Genomic DNA, 23451 nt, shown 5'->3' on the forward strand with positions numbered 1-23451 from the left:
ATCTAGATATTAATCCCCTTGTGCAACGCACATAAGAGGCAACAGCTTCTAGCTCTACAAGCGGCAATATAAAATAGAGAATAGGCGATTGTTTTCACTCATAGTGTAATAAACCCACGGACCCACCCACCCGCTGAAGCCGTAAATGCCAAGACATTACTTCCGTTTAAAATTAAGCCGGAAAAATCCTCAGGCATGTGAAGCATGTGGGAGGCCTTTGATCAACCACCGACTTCCTGTCCCGTCGAGGCCATCAGAGATGATCGCCCTCAGCCAAATTCATGTAAAACATGTATGTGTGTGTATTAAATATTTTGATTTATTATTAGCAAGATTTAGCTGTTAGCTCTTGGACCCCGCCTTTCTAAGCGTCGGTTGTCTAATGTACCGACTTACGGCCTCTTTTCTTCCATCATATTTAAACAACATATATTTTTATCAAACACACGCACACACATCCCCAGGATGCAGCCTTTAGCAGCTTTCTGACTTCCAGGTTCCTATTTACTGCAAGGTGAATAGAGGCATTAGTGTATGTTTGTGTGTGTGTACGTGTGTGTGTGAGTGTGTGTGTTTGTGTGTATACTCACCTAGTTGTAGTTGCAGGGGTTGAGCTCTGGCTCTTTGGTCCCACCTCTCACCTGTCAATCAACTGATGTACAGTTTCCTGAGCCTACTGGGCTCTATCTTATATGCATTTGAAACTTCACCCTTCACCACATCACTGCCTAACTACTCTGACACTGAAAAAGTTCTTTCTAACGTCCCAGTGGCTCAATTGGGTACTAAGTTTCCACCTGTGTCCCCTTGTTCACCTACCACCCGTGTTAAACAGTTTATCTTTATGTACCCTATCAATTGCTCTGAGAATTTTGTAGGTAGTGATCATGTCTCCCCTTACTCTTCTGTCTTCCAGTGTCGTGAGGTGCATTTCTCGCAGCCTGTCCTCGTAACTCATGCCTCTTAGTTCTGGGACTAGCATATTGGCATACCACTAAACTTTTTCAAGCTTCGTCTTGTGCTTAACAAGGTGTGTGTGTATGTGTACGTGTGTAACACACACGTACTTATGTGGTACGTATATACTACATAAGTGTAAGGCGTTTGCTGAATTAGAAAAGTCGGCTAGCAGTTCACCCTTAACGACACAATTAACTCATTACATAAAAAATACGTGGCTGTGCAACAGTGTGTTGGAATTGGGGAGCTGGTGTGCATTCAGACGACTGGTGAGGACCAACAATAACGTAGAAGGAGTTGTTGCTTGGCGTACCGTGTGGGAGGGTGTTGTTATTGCGTCGGCGTCATGGGTACCCCCCCTCCCTCCCCCCTATTCGCCGCTCTGAGACCGTGGGTCAGGAATTTTCTGGCCGAGCGTCTTACCTGGCCCTTGTCCTGTTGAATATGCTGCGTTTGCGAGTTGCCGATGTGTACGGGCTCCAACTGCTGCTACCCATCGGGCGCTTGTTAAGTTTAACTCCGCTGCTGTTTATAGACTTCGTGGCCCGTTACGATGAGCGCTCTCTTCCTTTCCCTGGGGACGGTGGTACCGTCACTATATCTGACCAGTGCTGCTCGGTGATGTATGTGGCCCTGCATCGTATGCCGTTTGAATTCACGGAGGCTTTGCTTTGACGGTATTTTGGCCAGTTTGGGACTGTCGTTTCAATCTGGATGAACTCCGTCTCTGCCGGCAGGTGGCGTGGTGTCTCGTGTGGGACCCCGGGCTCTTGGCCTGTGGCTCAAGTCTCCTGTTCCTTCCGCGGTGACTTTGATGGGCTACACTATGCAGGTGTTCTATGCAGGACAGCCTCGACAATGTTTTCGTTGTGGCATTGAGGGGCATCTGGCAGCTGATTGCACTTTTTTTCCCCCATTGGTAGCGCACGACCTGTCGCCTCGTGATGGAGTGGGTGAGGAGGTGCTGACCTGGTGATGGCTGTTGGCCCGGAGTGTGTGGATGGTGGTGTACACGACGAGGTGGGGGTGTGTGCGGCTTCCCCCCCCCTCCCCCCCGCAGTCGGTCTCGTTGCTTCCACCGGCTTCTGCACCTGGTTCCGACTCTGCGCCTCCAACGTCTCTGCGGGCTCCTTCACCTGTGTTGGACCCTTCCCCTCCTGCGGACGCGCCTGTTCCTTCTCCTGTCTCTTCTGTGGGTGGCGGTCTCGTCCCCCGTGTAGTTGAGACTGACGTTCTGCGGGGTCGTGCTCCCCCCGCTGTGGGGCGGCCTGCCGCCGGCCCCTCTCGGGTGCCTCCTGCTGGGGGTGACAGCTCCGTTGATCAACGGCCTGTCCCCAAGCGTTTGCGTACAGATACGGGTGCTTCGCCTCCTCGTTCGTGGGCAGTGGAATGTGAGGATGCGGCGAGGGTTGATGTTTCTTCTCCTGCCGATGTTTGCGGTGCTGTGGGGGGCTCTGAGCTGTCTCCGGCGTCGCCCCCGATGCCTACTGCTGATGACTCCCCACGGTTAGTGGTTGCTACTGCCGACCGGGACCTCGTCGTGATTTTACGGAAGGATGTGCACCAAGGTGCCTCTGCTCCTGTGCTCGGTGGCGGGGGCCCCGACTCGTCTGTGTCCTCTGCGGGTTCCCCTAGTGTGCAACCCCGTGTGAAGCCTTGTGAGAAGCCTCGTGCGCCAGCCAGTACAAAGCCCTGTGCGGCGCCCAGGGAACCTCCCGTTGCCGATACTGGTGCGACACCTTCTAGTGTGGACCACTTCCCTGTGCTCGCGGCCGACGGGAGCGTGGTCCCTAAGTCACGGGTTTTGGACCTAGTTTGGGACGACAGGGTGCGTGAGGGCCCGTGGTGCTTGTCGACTATTTGGGTACCGAGATTAAAGGGGTTTATTTATAGGGTGCCTGATTGGATGCCTCGGCCTTGTGCGTCTCCTGGTAGACCAGTGTTCGAAGACGTCCAGCTGATCTAGGAGGCGTAGTGCTTCTGCTTCCCGGCAAAGGATTTTCCGGACAAGTATCGTTAGTGCCTGTGTTTACTTGTATACTCTGTGATTTTGTTACCGTGTCTGCGGTTTTATGTTTGGTTTGTCTCCGTGTTTGGTTTCACCCTGTTAGGCGATGTGTGTGTTTGTGAGTTCCGCGTGCGATTTTTTGTTGTTGTTGTTGTAGTGTGCTGTGTGTGTTTTGTGTTCTGTTGCTTATGTTGTTTCTAGGGCTGTTTGTGTGTGTGTGTGTGTTTGCCAGTTCCTGCATGTTCCGGTTGTGATTTCCTGTCTGTTTTAGCTTGTAGTAATGCTTGTGTGTCCCTTCAGGCTGACTTGTTCCTAGTTTTGTATTCATTTTGTACTATGTCATTGTGTCATTTTCATGTTTCCTGTTGTATGTTTCATTGTTTTCCTGTTTATGTTTGTTTTCTTTTTTGTTCTCATGTGTTTGTGCTTTATGGATCACTGCTTGTGCTGTTTTGGCTAGCTGTTTTTATGTGTATTTAATGTATTTTCCTATGTATTTTTTATTGTTCTTTGGTTTCCCTTTTGTGTTCTGTTGCTTTGTGTTACTTGTTATGTGTTGTTGTCATTCTGTGTTCCTTGTTATTCTGTGCTTTACTGTTTTATATGGTTGAATGTACGCTATTTTACTTTGTTTTACAAATAAAAAGAAAAAAACAATGACGTAGAAGGATGGCACCAGCGTCTGAATCAAAGGGCAGTGAGGGACAACTTATCTATATATATATTAATCGCCTTACTGTACCGTGAGGCGTCCCTGGTAACCTTGCAATACCAACTGGTTTCTGATCAAAAGCTAAAGTCCAGTCGCTGCAAGGGCAATAAAGAGAAATAGGAACATTTGTGGAAGCTTTGGGACTGTTACGAGGAAAAACAGATAAGCACCCCATAGTTCCTCAAGGAATGTTCGCGTTTTATCCCAGGAAGTGCCTGAACTAGAATTAGAAAACAGCAGTCTGTTTACTGGTTGTTATTTTACTTAAGTTAGTTGTAAATGATAATGTAAAAATAGCCACTGAGGTCTGATTAAGACTTTATGATCATGTAATCTATGCTTTGCTCCACTACTTACTGGTTGAGTATGGGGTGCATAACAAATAATAGCCTCCTTCGGCGGTGCCTTGTTTCTAAATGTGTTTCAAACTCACACTGTCCCTTGTGCTATCCACTCCGTCAACTCAAACTTTGCTACAATATACCTCTTAATAAGTGTTACATACTCTCACAACCCAATGTACCTTCTTGTATATAAATAAATAGATTTCAATTGTAAGGGGGTATGGTTTGCACCTTGTTTTTCTAATAAAAGAAACCTCCCCCTCTTAACCTGACCCCTTCCACGTGCTATATAGTCTTAATGGCTTGGCGCTTTCCCCCTGGTAGTTCTCTTCTCTTCCCTTCTCTGATAAGAGTTCGCTTTGTTAACAAACACAGTAATACAAACAATGCGCTAAGCACTGTTAAGCACTAATTATAAAAGAATACATACATAGCATATTTGCAATCTTGTAAAGCCACTATCAAATTACAATTAAATTTAAAATTAAAAAAAATAACAGGGTTAGATTATATTTATGAGTAAAATTTTACTATGACGCTGAGGTAGATTCTTACATAAATGCTAAATCTACTGTAATTTTGCCCGAAACGCATTGCGTAATAGTGGCTTTAGGCATTGTATGTACTAGCTCTATCTATATATCAATCCATTAATGTAACATCACTTGTATGTATATACCTTACCTGAATAAACATATTTATTTATTTTATTTATAATTATATGATCAAGATCAGCAGTCTCCGTGGTATAGTGGTAAGACACTCGCCTGGCGTTCCGCGAGCGCTATGTCATGGGTTCGTATCCTGGCCAGGGAGGATTTACTGGACGCAATTCCTTAACTGTAGTTTCTGTTTAACGCAACAGTAAAATGTGTACTTGGATGAAAAAACGATTCTTCGCGGCAGGGGATCGTATTCCAGGGACCTGCCCGAAACACTACGCGACCTAGTGGCTGTACAAGAATGTAACAACTCTTGTATATATCTCAAAAAAAAAAGTGCCATGTATTTATTCAGACGAGAACAGCAGCGAACACAAACCAGCGCATGTACGAACGAAAAGGTATGAATGTATAAAATTATCCGTGAACGAAGTTGTTATCCGAAACTGCAGTCGACGACTTGACCAGTCCCCTAACAGGATATTATAGCTGGTGAATCTCGTGAAGTGGAGTCCTTCGTGTTAGTTATATATGCATTCTCTGCTTGAAACTTAAGTAAATATGTCTTTTATGATAGTAGAATTAGTTTTATAATAGCAAGATATTATACCCGTAGTTATTAAGTAAATAAACACTGGTGAACATGAAATATGAGAGGTCATGAGCCCTGCCTAATGGGATCATTTACTATCACCAAATGCCCCTGTTCACCTAGTAGTAAGGGTGTACCTTAGCTATACATACCCATTTCTAATTTATTTAGTTTGGTTTTATTTTGTAATTAAATCTGGGTGGGACATAAAATAAAAATATGCTGCACAAATGATGTTAGGTAAGGAGATGGGTAAAAATGTCAAAAACTTTATTCAATGAATACTTAAAGCTATAATTATGCCTATATGGACTATTAAAAAAGAGAGAGGGAAGTAGAGGTCCAAGACCTCTTCCTGTTACACAACTTGGGTGTGGAACAAGTAATTATCAAAAGAAGGCACCATGCCGGGAAGGCTATGTAGCAGTAAGGTAGTGAGGTGAGGCAGCTACTTGATGGAGAAATGCTTATTTTATTTACCTTATAAGCTGAGGCAGCTTATTTTATTTGAAGAATACTTAGCTGATTTCTCTACATTTAGCATGGAATAAATTTGTGTCCAAGACCTCTTCCTGTTACACAATTTGGCTGTGTGTAAAAAACTTGAAGTCCTCTACAAATCAAAGGACCCAGAATGTGGAATGACCTCCCGAATCATGTCAAAGGCTGTACCTCTCTCAACCAGTTTAAGAGTAAAACCAAGTACAACCTAATTAACTCCATGTAACCTACCTTACCCCCTAAATGTCAACCCATGTCTTGATATTTTTTAAACAATGCTGTTTGTTCACTAACGTGTACAATTGCAGATTTCCGCTATGTTACTCCCCCTTTTTCATTTTTTATTCCTTATTTCAACACAGTTTATACCTAATCCCGATTACTATTAAGTTTTAGTATAAGTGTTTTTCCTCCACACCTTGCCCAAAATGTTATGAGTATTAGTGGCTTTAGGTATTATATGTACTAGCTCTGTCTATAAATCCAACATTATGTTTGTAAATCAACTGTATGTACTTTTCCTGAATAAAATTTATTATTATTATTTATTTATTAATCAGTAAGTAAGTATTAAAAGAAGGCACCAGGCTGGGAAGGCTTTGTAGCACCATTGTGTGTAGAAATACACCATTTTTTTTAACATATAATGCACCTATATGATAAAACAAATCCTGTCAGCTGTAAAAATATTGATGCAGTTATTTAAATAAAAAAATATCATGAAAGAAATATTACCGGTTTATTTTTAGCCTATCTTTTTGTACTGTACAGTATATCCAAGGAAGTGAAAAATTGAGACATAATGCACAATTTAATGAATGATTCAAAAATGATTAGCATGGATTTGCAGTTCAAAAGAAATATGACTATTACACATCAATATGAGATCTAATGATCCATGGTTAAGATGATTTAATAAGGATAATACAGTATTTGTAATAATACAAACTATAATTTAACATCTTTATTACTGATTTTTTTTTATTAAGAAGATTAGGTATACACAGCAAAGTGCTGCTACCCAATTCTATATGGAATATTTCACAGTGTAGATAAGAAACTAGCTATAAGTTTATCTAATGCTCCCATCTCACAGGATGGTTAGACATACATGGAATCAAGATAGAAAATACCAGCCTCAATACAAAAAACAAATCAACTCTGACTAAACAACTCTTCACGATTTTACCAAGAGGTAAGCATTGAATCATGGAAACATTATATTATAATTACTCTTACCAGTTTCTACAAGACTCCTCTCAAACAATATATTTTTTAACATGTTTAGGTATACTCAACAATGTGCTGCTTCCCTATTATGTATATTTGATCTACACAATGTAGATCAAAAACCAGCTACAAGCTCATCCAACATCCTCACCTCACAGGATGGCCAGTCATACATGGAACCAGGAGAGAACAAAATACTTAAGGCTGATCTATATTAGCCTCCACTGGAAAAATCTGGGTGCAGCACAAGAATATCTTCCAATATTCCTGAGTGTATGAAGTAATTGCAGAGCTCAAAGTACCTCATACCATTTGGTATGAAGTCACTGATAACAGGGCAATCACAGATATAGTGTTGGAGAGTATGTTCTCTCAAGTAGGACTGAAAATAGATGTTTTTTCCACCAAGAGGATAATAAAGCCATGGAACTGCCTTCCCGCTGAATGTAAATGCCAAATTCAAGCTAAAAAATATCATTAAGACAATTGGCGGGCCCTTTAACAAGCCGCCGGCTTTCTGTCCTCGTCGAGGCCACTAGATAGTTAGTGTCCCTTGGGTAAATTCAGTAAATATATACAATAATTGTCAGCGCATCTTCCGAGCAAGAAGGACAGCTACACAGTATCTCTTAGAATTACGTAGGTAAACAACAAATGTAACATATTTGTTTACTACAATGTCGGTGCTGGCTGTAGAAGTTGAAAAAACATAGTTTTACTTCGAAATATGATAATTTTATAAGAAAATTCGATGTAAATAGGAGGCAATTGAGCTCCGATAAGCCAGCGCTAAATCTTCATTATGAAGAATGTTGCTGCTCTCTGATTGGCCAAACAAAACACAGTAGTGACCTCTATCGGCATGCAGGTGAACCAGACCCAGAACCGAAATATCTTCCTAAGTGGACCTACGTGAATTGCACCTAAGCATCTTACAAAATACAAATACAAATATTTATTCAGGTAAAGTTCATACATACAAGGGAAAATACAAAAGTTGATGGATTTATAGATAGAGCTAGTACATACAATGCCTAAAGCCATTATTACGCAAAGCATTTCGGGCAGGAAATCTTATAGCATACTTAGGAACCTTCGTAGCAAACCTACTTACAAAGAAATACGTGGAGCTTCGTGAATCTAGGTCCAGCTCTCCCCTGTCCTCTAGGTCTAGGACAATCATTCTGAGAAATTAATTAGGAATTTGTCCATTTATTTTGATTGACTGGGTCTGTGATAATTATTTATGCATGTGTTTTATGGTACACTATTATTTATTCATGGTGATTTGCAAGTTTCATTTAGTTTTTGCTTTGTGAGAAGCAAGCTTCTTTGAGTGCAGGCTCATTCATTGTCTCTTTGACACTCCAAGAGAGTGCATGAAAAGTACAGTAAAAGTTTTTTTAGTTTAAAGAACCCAGGCGGTTAAATGTCAACTTAGTGGCAGAGGCTATAAATGTAAATTTGATTGCATTTGTTTCATTTATTTTACGATTTATGAACTTTATGTTTCTTTTTTATTCCTTTCTTTAGTATTTGTTAATTGACCCATATGACGCTGAGTTACAGCAGCTCATTTCTCAACACTGTGACACACTTAAAGGAGAGGCTAGGCTTGAGCACATTTTACGATGCTGTGAGACAGTGGGGATCGTTCTAGAGTTGTAATTGTCAATTCCAGACTCCAGGCCGTTTGGCCAGAATATTTGAGAGATACTGCCTGTCACTGTCAGAGCAGTGCCATTACTGAGGTGCCTGAGATATAAAAGGGTTACCTAGCCTTCCATATACATGTGTGTGGTTGCATGAGGTGCGACAAGGGTGAGTTTGATAGAGAATACTCTGTGCACAGAGTGTGGAGGGCCTTTACATTGAATTAAATAACTGTTGGTGGCCTGAGAAGGCGCCGTGTGTAGCTCAAGGAGAGCAGTGTGTGACTCAACTAGTCGGCATAGGTGGTTGCCTCCATGCTGCAATCATTAAGAATGTCCAACAACTACAACCACCAACTGTTAAGATAATCACTAACAGCTAAACACCCGCCGCTAAAATTACTGCTTATTTATCCAACCTGTCCTCTTAAAAAGAACGTCAACAGTTGCCGTTTGACTCTATGGCTGTTTTTGGACGTTATTTTGTCTTAAACTACGTCTATTTTTGCTTCCATGGACTATCTCTTGTTATACAATAAAATACCACACACTTATTATTCTATAACTCACAGACTATGCTCTGATATATGTTTTTCAAGTAAAAATACATATATTTTTGCCTTAATTAGGCCCTAATCCAGAAAATTCCAGCCTATCGATCTTTATATTTAGGGAAACATCTAATAAATTTGGAAATGAATTTTTCGTTCGCCGTCAGTTTCCTGTTACTATTTAGTCTTTTATGCTTTAATGTCGCTGGTCATTGTGACTTTCCCAGGATTTATATATGTTTTGTAGTAGCATTTAGTCACACTACAGTAATTTAACTAATGGGAAACCTTTATAGTCGTTGTAAATTAGTAATAATCATTTATCAAATAACAAATTAGCAAACATGTACAACTTCTTATGTTACGACTTTTCGGGTATAGGCCGTTCTGTTTGTTTACAACCCCAATGTTTCAAAAAACACAATACTTTTAATATATAAGTGACTAAGTATGCTCTAATACATGGTCCTCAATGAAAATTATGTTTTTTTTTGTTAATTTGTCCATAATGAATAAGATTCGTTACTGTTGATCTTTATATTAAGAAAAACATCTAAGAAATTTGGTATTGAATTTTCGTTCAAATAAAGTTTCCAGTTCCTATTTCCTAGTTATCCTTAAATGTAGGTGGTCAATATTTTACTGTTATGTATATAGAAATTTAGCATTATGCATTTATAATACAGAACAATTTGGTCTTTCCACTGCCTCATAATTATATAAAATTCATTGTGACAAATACTTGATAATTAAAATCAGAGTTTTTTGACAACTATAAAAAATCCTGTTGAAATCATGCCGTTTTGAGTTGTCATACGCTTCTTAGTAAATAATATTGTATAATGTTTGGCACAATTTATCACTGTATTTACAAACTGTTTAGGCATTAATGTATTCATTTTTTTAATGTGTAATATGGTACTTAATCATAAACTTCTTTTGCAACATTTATATCAGATATAAATAATTGTCGCGAAACGGCGTATGAAAAAATAAATTTCCCAAAATGAAATTAGTGTATCGGCGATCGAGCGTCCATATTTAAAGGTGTATACTCTTGTCACTGTTCTGACATTAGTTTTCGATGTACGTATTTCATTTTTGTACCAATGTGTTCGCAATAGAATGTTCTAGAAGAACATAAGTATAAAACGTCACATAAGGATGTGTTCGACCGGCAACATATATAAAAACTACGTCGATTATACTCGTCGTGTCAATAATACAATTGTTTTACCACGCTGATTCAATGCCATACTGTTTTCTCAAATAAGCTCTTCAGCTATTAGAGAAAACGTAAATTTCATGGCGAACATTTGTAAACTATCCCCAAGTAGATCGGATCGAAATTGGAATTTATACAAATATTTATTCTCGTGTTGCCCGCCAGTGTCTCCCTTGAGTAACCAGAAACGGATATAAAAATGCCTAGGCTAACTCATCTTAATCCTTGCATAAGCCCTCTAGAATTTCTTTATTGAAGATCAGCAAAAAATTATTGCGCAGCTCATATTATACAGTTTAAGAATGAGATTTCCTTGTTCTAAAGGAATGAAAATGACACTGCCTTAATCTCAGTCGATTAAGGCAGTGTCTGGGATGCTCCCGGTGCCCGTGCCTGGTGCTCGTGCACCAGGCACGGGCGATAGTGTACGCTTAATTGTTCTTTTAGTGTAAATAACGGAATAAAATGTAAGACAAAGTCTGCAGATCTTTTTCCAGATGTCTTTTATTTTTTTTTCCTAAAGAAAACTAAGATATTGCGAATTTTGCTTAACAAGTACATTAATTATTAACTTTTTGTCGTTATTATTGTTATAATTAAAAGAATTACACCTTGTTTTTTGCTTATGTACAAAACATAGTCTAGTTCAAGTTCAAGTATGTTTATTGAGACAAGAAAGAAATACATCTCAAAGGGATAGAGTAGCTTAGGCTATTTCTACCCCCCTCTACTTCAAGTCCCTCAAGGGGCGCACAAATTCAGTGAGTACAGATACACAAATCACAATACAACATTTAACATTGCATATTAATATAGTAAGTGTTACAATCATTGGGGCAAAATTCTTGTAGTTCCTAAGTATTCTGTCTATCATATCATTATCACACATCCAAACAATTTGAAGTGGTACACTACTTATTTCCTTATTTCTATGGTTATCCATAATTTGACACTTTAATACATAATGGTCTTCCAAGTTCAAGTAGGTTTATTGAGACAAGTTAAAAAAAAAAAAAAAAATCAAAGATTAGCTTAGGCTATTTCTACCCCTTCCCATACTTCAAGTCCCTCAAGGGGCGCACAAATTCAGTGAGTACAAATACAAGAATCCCATGTAACATATCAGGTTAATATAGTACTATCTAAGAGTATAATAGTGTACATCCACCGCACTAGATTTTAACCCATTAACGCTCCAAGATAATATTCTCACTCTACTTTCATCCATGATTTAATAAAGCTACCTTTGCCCTGTCTGTCATATTCCATGAGATACGAGATTTTCTCAGACAGACTCTCCCAACACTGTAACATTTCTGCTTTCTCCTCATTTGCACAACAGCTACTAGCATCAAAGGTGATCTTATTCATATCTAATTTCTTTCTTATTTCTCTATACCGTTTTACTTTAACCTTTGTTTCGACATTTGTCACTACAGAAGGTTGAACGCTAACACTACTAGAAAGTTCATTTTCCTGACTATCCTCTATCATCAATACGTCATGTTCTTCCTTACTTTCTTCAACGCACATTTCACGTCCTGTTTCACTTTCCACTTCACGTCCTATTTCACTTTCCATTTCACGTCCTGTTTGACTTTCCATTTCACGTCCTGTTTCACTTTCCATTTCACGTCCTGTTTCACTTTCCATTTCACGTCCTGTTTGGCTTTTCATTTCACGTCCTGTTTGGCTTTCCATTTCACGTCCTGTTTGGCTTTCCATTTCACGTCCTGTTTGGCTTTCCATTTCACGTCCTGTTTCACTTTCCATTTCACGTCCTGTTTCACTTTCCATTTCACGTCCTGTTTCACTTTCCACTTCACGTCCTGTTTCACCACCATCTTCACCCCGTCTACCCCCCATAGTTAATTTTTCTAATGCCTCAATCCTCTTTTCTAGTTTTTTTAGATATTCCAATATTTGAGTACCAACCTCAGAGTCCACTATATTGACCTGAACCTTGTTTCCACAAGGTTTAATTTTTTCAGCTGCATTTCCTACTTTCCCTAGGCTCGCCTTAATTGTCTCTGTTCCTTTCTCCCACACATTGTTCATAGGCGCTGTCATTGGCTTCCAACTGTTTCCTCCATGTTCCTGCTGCACAATCTTTCCTTCCTTCGAGGATACATCTATCCTGCTTGTAGCACCCGTCCTCGAGTCTCTCAGATGAGGCTTCATGCGACATAGATAGGAACCAGCATTGTGGCTTCCTCGACAATTGCAACAAGATGGGACGATTTTTTCACCGTTTTTAATCTTGACTCTACACTCTCGAGAGTCGTGTTTCTTACCACAGTACCGACACCTGGAGTCAAACTGGCATTTCCAAGCCATATGTCCCCAACGAGAACACTTCATGCATAATATGGGCTCCTCAATGTATTTTACAACTTTCCTGTAGCCTAGTCCTTGCACAAAAATTCTTTCTGGAGCCTCACCCTTTACCAAGGCAACAACCTGGCTTTGTTTTTCACCACGAACACTGTTCCTCTTTGCCCAAACAACACTATCATTGTTGAGCAATAGATAATCAGGATCCAAATAAGTTGGATACTTAAACACTATGACCTTGGTGTACATCATACCTTTTTCCGGAGTAACCATCACAATATTCTCAAACCCATCCTTCGTTAGGTGTTCCACGGCCTCCTCTGTCCCAACTGTTATATAGGGCCGGTGAAGACCCTCCTTGAATAGTGGTTCATATTCAAAAAACTCCTTAGCCAAACGAACCGTCCACTCCAGCTTTTGATGGAAATTCAGTTGACATGCTGTAGGGAACAACAGCCTCTTCCTTCCATTAGTCTGCATCTCCCGCGTCCTGCTGAGCATGTCTTCATTTTTTGGTCTCTTTGTTATTTCCTCCTCACTGTCTTCGTCTCGCTGTCTTTGAATATTTCTCCGTTTATATCTGTTTACTACTGCTTGATACGGCCTAGTATCATCCTGTCTGCCATCCCCACTGTCACACTCTCCAGGCCCAGTACAGGATCTTCCATCACCTAGGCAGACCGCCTCAGCCATTTCCTCGATACACAAAGGCACTGTATCACTGCAACAGTCGAGAACAAATTCACAACATCTAGCTGCAGCAGCCACGTGCAAACACGAAGATGCGGAGCAACACGTCCTCCTCGCATCATGCAGCAGACCGCACTGAACATAGTCTAATAACCACAGTTCGTTGCCCCTAAATCAACACAACATAACCAGTTTACTCATGCCATCGCCCCTAAATCAACAAAAACAACCAGTGTATTATTGTAAATATTTATATCTTAGGATTTCTTAGCAATGGTAAGACATTTTTAAGACTCTGGTTTTAGGTTAGATTAACCTTCGTATGCTGTATACGAACTGAACGACCGGGCTTCACAACAAAAACATGGCCACATCAGTTGGATTATTCCGGTAATATTGAACTACTGTTCATTGTTATTAGTTTAACAATACTGTTAGGGAATGTCATAAGAGTTAGGGAATGTCATAAGAGTAGTCACAGAGCAACAAAAGATACCCAGCTTCTGGGTACGGGATCTTTGCCCGAAACGCTATGCGTGCTAGTGGCTTTACAATAATAATAATAATTTATTTAGGAAAAATATATACATAGATTCAGAGTTACAGTACAAACATTCTGTTTGATTTATAGATAAAGGTAGTACATACAATTCCTAAAGCCACTAGTACGCATAGTGTTTCGGGCAAGATTGTAAAATCATCATTATTCCTATTTTCTCTCCTAACCCCCAGTGTACCTTCTCGTATAAAAATAAATAAATAACCAGGGTTTTTTATGCGGCTGTGCTGAAAGCCTGACGTAAAATAAATCATTGTGACGGAGAACAGGAAGCTACAAATTAGGCTTATATTGAGGTTCCCCCCTCCCCTCTTTCCCTCCAATTACGGGTCTGTCTAATTACCACAAGCTACCACAAGCTACACAAAGCTTCCTGGCAATACGTTAGTAATGAATAAATAATAATAATAATAATAATAATTTATATTTAGGTAAGGTACATACATAAAGAGATTTTACAAAGTTTGTTGGCTTTATAGATAGAGCTAGTACATACAATGCCTAAAGCCACTATTACGCAAAGCGTTTCGGGCAGGAAAAACATTAATGACTAAAGCTTAAAACTAATGGGTAAAAAGAAAAGATGTGATGAGTACATATAAAAAATAGAGGTAAAAGAGGGGGGAACATTGTTGAAAAAGCAGCACAAATACAATTACAAATTATTACAGAAAATTACATTCAAACAGCGTTGATTTGAAAAACAAAAAAACAAAAAACATACATGGGTTGACAACAGGGGAGTAAGGTGGGTTACATGGAATTTATTAGGTATATCTTCGTTTTTAACTTAAACTGGTTGAGAGAGGTACAGTCTTTAACATGGTTGGGAAGGTCATTCCACATTCTGGGCCCCTTGATTTGTAGAGCATTTCTGGTTTGATTTAGTCTTACTCTAGGAATATCAAAACTGTATTTATTTCTGGTGTGGTGCTCATGGGTTCTGTTACAACCTTCTATGAAGCTTTTGAGATCAGGATTGGCATTATAGTTTAGCGTTTTATATATGTATAATACACATGAGAGAATGTGCAGTGACTTAATGTCTAACATATTCAAAGATTTGAGTAGGGGTACCGAGTGATGTCTGGGGCCAGAATTGGATATTGTCCTAATAGCAGCTTTGTGTTGAGTAATTAGAGGACGTAAGTGATTTTGGGTAGTAGAGCCCCAAGCACAAATACCATAGTTGAGATATGGATAGATAAGGGAGTAATAGAGAGTCACCAGGGCAGGGCGTGGTACATAATATCAGATCTTAGAAAGAATGCCCACAGTTTTTGAAACTTTTTTTGATATGTTTAGAATGTGTCCCTGGAAATTCAGCTTGTGGTCAATGAGAATGCCAAGGAATTTGCCATTTAATTTGTTACAAATTTGGGTATTGTTTATTTTGAGATTTATTTGATTAGAGGATTTATTGCCAAACAGAATATAGAAAGTTTTGTCAATGTTAAGGGTGAGATTGTTGGCAGTTAGCCACAGATGGACTTTATTAGGCTCAGTATTTACTGTGGCATTTAGAGCAAGGGGATCAGGACTGGAGTAAATGAAGGTTGTGTCATCAGCAAATAGAATTGGTTTGAGGTGTTGGGAGGCATTTGGAAGGTCATTAATGTAGATGAGAAAGAGGAGAGGGCCAAGTATGCTGCCCTGGGGAACACCAATGTTGATGGGTAGGGTGGGAGAAATTGTATTATTCACAGAAACACATTGGAGCCTGTCAGTAAGGTAGGATTTGAGGTATTGTAGGGAGTGTCCTCTGACACCATAATGATGTAATTTAAGAAGAAGGTTTTGGTGGTTGACAGTATTGAACCTTTACGCAGGTCCACAAATAACCCAACAGGGAACTCATTTTGATCAAGAGCTGTATGAATCGAGTTAAGCATACTAATAGGTGCATCGTTAGTGCTTTTTTTGGGCCTGAAGCCATATTGGCAAGGGCTAAGTATATTGAGTTTGGCTAGATATGAGTAAAGCTGCTTATAGATTAGTTTTTCAAAATTTTTTGACTAGTTTGGCAGGATTGATATAGGTCTGTAGTTGTTAACATCTGTGAGATCACCACATTTGTGGACAGGCGTTACTCTCGCTTTTTTTAGAATATCTGGAAAGGTTTGGAGTTCAAGTGACTTGTTGAAGAGCAAAGCAATAGCAGGGGCTAAAGATCTGGAGGCTTTTTTGTAGATTAAAGTTGGTATCTCCTCAAGGGCACCAGACTTGGTTTTAAGGGAAAGGATTATCTCATTGACGTCAGTGGAATTAATAGGCTTTAGGTACAGAGACTGTGGATAGTTACCTGTAAGATAGTCCTTAATGTCAGTACTGGAAGATGGAATATCATTAGCAAGGGATGAACCAATGGAAGAGAAGAACCTATTGAACTCAATAGCAGAATCAGAGGCTGAAAGCTGACCATCGTTATTAGACAGGAGTGTTGGTTTGTTATTTATAGACTTCTTTGATCCCAATATTTGTGAAATTGTTCTCCAAGTTTGTTTAATGTTGCTCTTTATTTGGGTAAATTTATCTTCGTAGTATTTAGTTTTGGCTCGTCTAATTATCTTAGATAGCAATAATGAGTAATTCTTTGAGAATTCTTTGGAGATAATTCCTAACCTATACTTCTTCTCAAGGTCATGTTTTTTATTAATAGATTTAAGTATTCCCTTTGTAAGCCAGGGATTGTTAAGCCTTTTGGTTGTGACTTGTTTTGTAAGCATAGGACAGTGGGTATTATAAAGGCTAAGAGTTTTTTGAAGAAAAGATTGAACTGCTAGGTTGATGTCCTCTATGTTTCCTAACTCGGACTCCCAGTTGACATTATCAGTAGCAGTTATAAAATTGTCTATAGCAGTTTCATTGTGTAGTCTAAAACGTATCTCTCTTGACTCAAGAGGTGGTTTGCTAATGTAAGTTAAGAGAAATGTGGGGTAATGGTCTGTAGTGCTATCGGTGATTATACCTGAAGTAAGCGGAGAGGTTATGTTTGTCCAGATGTGATCAAGAGTCGTGGCAGTGCTATCAGTGATTCTAGTAGGTCTAGTGATTAAGGGTATGAGGAAGCAGGAGTTTATACAATTGAGGAAGCTAACAGCAGTAGGGTGTTCTGGCTCGCAGAGGTCAATATTAAAGTCCCCTGCAATAATTAGGTGGTTTTTGTTCAGTCTGTTATCAAGTATTAGATTTCTAAGGTTTGAGTTGAATTCGGACACATCAGTGTTAGGAATTCTATAAACTGCACCCACAGACAGGACAGACTCGGCACCCTTGACTCTGAAGCTGGCGAAGATATACTCCCCATAGCAGTCTCTAGTTCTAATTTCTTTTAAGCATGTTAGTTCTTGGTGGTAGTAAAGAGCAGTGCCACCACCTCTCTGAAGTTGACGACAGTTGTAAATTGCTGAGTAGTTAGGCATGTTAAAGAGTTGAGTAGTATCCTCCTTCAACCATGTTTCAGTAAGTATAATAAAAGAGAATTTGTTGTCAATTGCTTCAATCAAGGCACTAACATCATCGAAGTGTTTACCTAGGGATCTAACATTCAAATTGATTACAGAGATATTGTGATTATGAGTTACTACATTGTTTACATCATGTGCTGCAAAATATCTGCAATTTAGATCATTAAAGTGATTATTGTCATAGATAGTGGATAAGAGGTTAAGTTCTGGGTCTATACTTGACTGCATTAAAAAAAGGTGATTGGAGGAAAAACAAGGAAAGAAAGGCATATTACAAGGTAGAAATAAGCTATAAAATAGGGGAAAAAAAATGGACACAATACTGTGCAAAACAAACACAAAAGGGGCTTACAGGGGTACAATGGAGTAAGGGAGTATGGCTAGGCTAGGCAACCTAGGTAATAAATGAGATTAAAGAAAAAACATATAAACATGGACTATACAAAACACAAGATATAGATATACAAAACAAAAATATAAACAAGACTAAGCAATACAAAAACAAATTGAGCAAAAATGAAAAATGAGGTAGATTGCTTACAAGTGCTCTCAGGTACACTGTAAGTAACAATAGATAGATAATATATATCAATATAGATAAGAATGTCACGATACAATAAGATGAGCAGTTATAGGAACAGATGAAAGCAAATCTGCTGTAAAATAGAAAGTAATTATAGCAAAACACAACAATATAATAATATAACAATACAATAAGAGCTTACAAAGTATTGAGTATGATATGTTAGGCTGACCTAACTTAACCTAACCTAATCAAACTTAACCAAATCTAACCTAAGCAAATCTAACCTAACCAAATCTAACTTAACCAAATCTAACCTAACTTAACCAAACCCAACCTAACCTAACCTAACCTAACCGATGCTTGGATCGTCGACTTGATTTGGTGTCACCATTTCTTTATTTTCGTCTAATTTCTTTATAAAAAGATACTTTTTCAGATTAAAATTATGTTTTTTCGTGTTGTACATTCAGTACCAACATTATAATGAGTAAATATATCTTATTTATTCATTACTAACATATTGCCAGGAAGCTATGTGAAGCTTGTGTAGCTTGTGGTAGCTTGTAATTAGACAGACCGCCAATTACTGGTGGAGTAAATCAGCCTAGCCTACTTCTTCCTAGCATAACCTAGCCAACACTAGCCAAGCCTAGTCTACCCTTGCCTAGCCTAGCAAACAGCCCTTGAACCCCCTACTGTTAAGACTCTGCTCTCTGATTGTACCTATGACACCTATTATTAATTTCCTTCTGTATCTTTAGCTCCAGTATGTTGTTATATTATGCTGTGCAAATTTGGGACCTGGCCCTCTAGTATCTTACATATATGTATTATTTGATACCATTCTTGTCTCCTGTCCAGAGAGTACATTTTGAGAGCTTTGAGACGGTCTCAATTATTTAGATTTTTTATCATTTATATGTTTGCTGTTTATGGTCTCTTTATTTCCTCTAATTCAGAGATTTCTCCTGTTCAGAAAGGGGGAATCAGTACCGAGCAATACTCAAGATGGGACAGCACCAGTTATTTGAATAGTATTAGCATTACTGTGGGTGGGGTCTTTGAATTTTAACATTCTCATAAACCATCCCATTATTTTTCTGGCCGCCACTATATTTGCTCGGTTATGTTCACAAAGTGTGAGGTCGACAGACGTCGTAATTCTCAGATCTTTTGCATGTTTTTCCCTTCTTAGAGTAGGTCTGATTGTGTCCTGTGTTCCTTGTTTCATTTAATTTCCTCGTTTCTACCATACTTCAGCACCTGTAACTTATCACTGTTAAACATCATGTTATTTCTGTTTTTTTAATGTCTCCTACAGTGCCAATTTTCTTGTGTCTTCTGTATCATCTGTAGAGTTTCATTGTTCAAATGTGTTATAAAATACATGCACCACCATCTTAGTGGTGCATATATGCATTCTACCTTGCATTTATATGCAAGGTAGAAAAATATGCATGAAAAAATATATATGAAAAATATGCATTTTTGTTTTTTTATAATTAATCTAAACTGATGCTATTGTATATCTGTTATTAATATATTTTTGTTTTTTTCAGGTAAAATTTATATCAGACAACATTATCAATTGCAACCTTACAACATTGTCAACAATTCTATCTGAGAGAACATTACCGCAATGGCTTCCAGTAATTCAAGTAAGTTACATTATAATTGTGATTTGTATGTAGCGAGTAGATTATCCCAATAATATACTCGCTCCAAATGCTTTGTTAATATTCCTGTAAACCTTTGGAGATGAATGAGGTGAGGCGTTGCCCGGGCAACACGGTGAGGTGTTGCCCGAGCATATAAGCAGCAGAATAGCAAACATTAACCAGAGTCTACTTTCAAGTGTGGTCTAGAGCAGACACTTGCGAGATACTGTACCGACGCTCAGTGCGCTCAACTCACACCAAAGTATCACCTGTGTACTTCTGTATATTCGACCAAATATATATATAGTATCTTAGTGTCTGTGTTTATTTGTCACCATACTTTATGTAACAATAGAACCGCTACATTGGTGACCCCAGAGAGTTTCGACGATACCCAGCCACGATGGACTACAACATGGACTCTCACTGGACCTCTACTGCTACTGTTTGCTGTGATGGAACACTGCCAACACCCTCGCCACAGTTAAGATTTTAATCGCGTCCATCTCTGCATTTTTATCTACTACGGCTTGCTGCTCCACGATCGTTACTCACTCATCTGACAAGCCTCATCAATGATTACATCATGTTGGATCTACAGCCTGTCCTGCCGACTCTCCGTCGCTGCCAGGGCACTGCTTGTCCTACGCCCACGACAGCTGCTGTCATCAGATTCATCTACACGTTCACTGCATTTTGATACTTGGCCGACTCAAGCCCTTTGCGCAGTACAGGACTTACAGCTTGCGTTTCCGACTCTTCGTTGCCTCCAGGACAATTCAGCTCTAGCAGTGATTCCCTCGTTGTCCTAACTACGTGCCTACATTACCTCCTAAAGTCCTGGTGCCCGAGCTCATCCGCCCCGGATCTAAATGCTCCACCAGCGACCCAAGGACGCAACAATTATGCACATTCTTCTCTCCTGCTACACCGAGCTTGTCCACACACTGCCTACATCTTTTATTACCAGACTACAATTTCCACAGTCAACAATGTAGTACTCGGCGTGTACAGTCCTAATCAACCCAAGACGCTACAGCTTCGACACAGAGCAGACAGCAGACTACGACCGCATCGAGCCGCCACGCTCTCGCTCCCCGAGTTTAGACACTCACAATTCTCAATCGAGCCGCCACGCTCTCGCTCCCCGAGTTTAGACACTCACAATTCTCAATCGAGCCGCCACGCTCACCCACATAGAGCTCCACGACTCCGGCCTCACTCAGCTCTCTGCTCTGCTCCAGGCTTCGTCTCAACGTCTGCAACACTGCTAAATCCAGAGACACATCCGCCGACTACGCAGTTCACTTTTCGACCACAGTTACCAGCAGCACCGCCACCTACGACAACGGACGATCTTGTACGACCTCCCACCCTACAACCCCAGTTACCAGCCGCACCACAACCTGATCCTACGACGACGGACGATCCTGTGCGACCTCCCACCCTACGACCCCAGTTAGATGACATTAGCGAAGAGGAGGAAGTTAACTTTGATGGTTATGTAACGCGAGCAGGGCGTACAATTCACCGACCAGCTAAGTTCCTTGATCAAGTATTTTTCCTTTCATCCCCTGGGAGGGGGAGTTCTGTAGCGAGTAGATTATCCCAATAATATACTCGCTCCAAATGCTTTGTTAATATTCCTGTCAACCTTTGGAGATGAATGAGGTGAGGCGTTGCCCGGGCAACACGGTGAGGTGTTGCCCGAGCATATAAGCAGCAGAATAGCAAACATTAACCAGAGTCTACATTCAAGTGTGGTCTAGAGCAGACACTTGCGAGATACTGTACCGACGCTCAGTGCGCTCAACTCACACCAAAGTATCACCTGTGTACTTCTGTATATTCGACCAAATATATATATAGTATCTTAGTGTCTGTGTTTATTTGTCACCATACTTTACGTAACAATAGAACCGTTACATGTATATAATATATACTTTAAATTTTATTTTTGTAGGTTATTAATTTTATTTGGGTGTAAGTTCATATTATCATTAGATATAGAGTATAAAATCATAATTTTGTTTTGTCAATTTTGTCTGTTAGAATTGCATATCTATTTCAAACTTTATTAATACCACAAAATGTTAGTTAAGTTGAATATTAATTTAATATTATTGGAAGATCAAAAAACTTAGTCAAATAAGTATTTGAGTCACAATTCAATTATTTGCAGTTCACAAATTGCAATTTTGATTTACATTGAAAATTCCAGATTATTCTTCTCTTATTTAAACATATTAAATTTGGTTTACTTGTGTAATTAATAAAATCTGCTGCTGTACAGGTTCTCAATAATACAATCACAATTTTCCGCTCAGTCTTCTGTAGCACTGTACTGCTTTGTGCTCTTTCATTATGCTGCTACTGTGTTTTTTGTACCACTGTATTACATTTTCAACATTTTACTCTTTTTTATGATTGCCCAGATTATCTGTATTTACAGGCCAGAAGAAACCTTCCCAGCGGTGATGTCCCATCTGCAGTAATGTCATTAGTGTTCTTCGACATTTCTGCAACTGTGGACACAGCTTTATAGATGAAAAGCGTAAGGGTGATGTAGAGCGGGAGGAGAAATATAAGGAAATGGGTCGAAGAGCTGCTAAGCATCAAAACCTTTGCAGATCATTTAAAGCCATGAAAAAATCTGTAAGTATTTCATGCATTCTGTTATTTCTTCAATTAGAATTGTATTAATACCCATTCTGTTAGGTTTTAAATTGTCCCACAAATAAACAGATTTTAAGCCATTTGATAATTAATTAGTATTAACATTTTCAATTTTGGTGAATACTGTACTTATTGTTGTTAATTATAAAGTAATGTGCATTATATAAGTATTTTTGTGTTATTTTATATTTTTTTTAATTTCCATTAGTTATGTAATAATACTTTAATGATATAACTATCAGTAGGTCTCTTAAACTAGGTAAGAAAAGTACATCTTAAGCTACTTCGGTACTTCTGCACTTTTGCAGATGTACCCAATGCTGTATGAGGGAGGGATGCTGTCTGTTTCAGAGGCTTATGGTTATCCCATCTTATATTTTGTAATCATAAAGTTAATCTCTTTTTTTATAATTGAAGCCATATCTCTTGAACACTGTGTTCAAATTAACACTAAAAATATTTTAGTTATATTTGTAAATATTATGTTGTATTGCAGGTCTCTAAACTACAAGGTGGTGGTTAGCAAGCTGCTGTCATCTATTTTAAGGTCGGCAATAGAAATACCACAAAGGGCATGCTACCAGGAAGTGGTCTGTCAAGCAAAAATGTTAATAATCTCACCGAATTGTTTTATCTTGGTAATTATTATTATTATTATTTTGCATAAGCTAACAATGAAAATCATAAACACCTGCATGTTCCTTTGTGTTGGCAATAATGAAAAGCATTTACATAGTACAGTAGTTTAGTTCATATATTATGCATCCCATATCCATGTTGTTAGCGGTGGTGGAAATGGTTGCAGAGGCACATAATTAATTGGCTCCGGGACTGAACCAAGCAATTCATTTTAGCTAAGCAAGTTTCCATCTTGATGACATAATTACATAATTCCATGCACATCACCACATTGACAAGGGTCTCGAGACCGACCATGAGTACAGATTTTAAATTAAGCAACTGACATGTGTGGAGAGCTAGTGTCACAATTGATATGTTTATCTTGCACACTGCCTCCATCCAGTGGAGAGCGGTGGATAGGTTACAATCACTTAGTTACTACATACAGTTAGCAAACTGGTGATAATTGACCAAGATTTCTGG

The 23451-nt window shown here is 39.2% G+C and overlaps 1 protein-coding gene across 1 annotated transcript; it reads left to right on the forward strand.

Moving 5' to 3' along the window:
* Positions 1–1960: 1960 nt before the first annotated feature.
* Positions 1961–22166, forward strand: LOC123756203 (uncharacterized). Its single transcript, XM_045739285.1, has 3 exons — positions 1961–2788; positions 19573–19671; positions 22107–22166. Exons 1-3 carry the CDS (start codon positions 1961–1963, stop codon positions 22164–22166), a joined length of 987 nt encoding a protein of 328 aa, XP_045595241.1.
* The last annotated feature ends 1285 nt before the right edge of the window (positions 22167–23451 follow it).

The sequence above is a fragment of the Procambarus clarkii genome, chromosome 22 (genome assembly GCF_040958095.1).
Source record: "Procambarus clarkii isolate CNS0578487 chromosome 22, FALCON_Pclarkii_2.0, whole genome shotgun sequence".
NCBI classification, from domain to species: domain Eukaryota; kingdom Metazoa; phylum Arthropoda; class Malacostraca; order Decapoda; family Cambaridae; genus Procambarus; species Procambarus clarkii.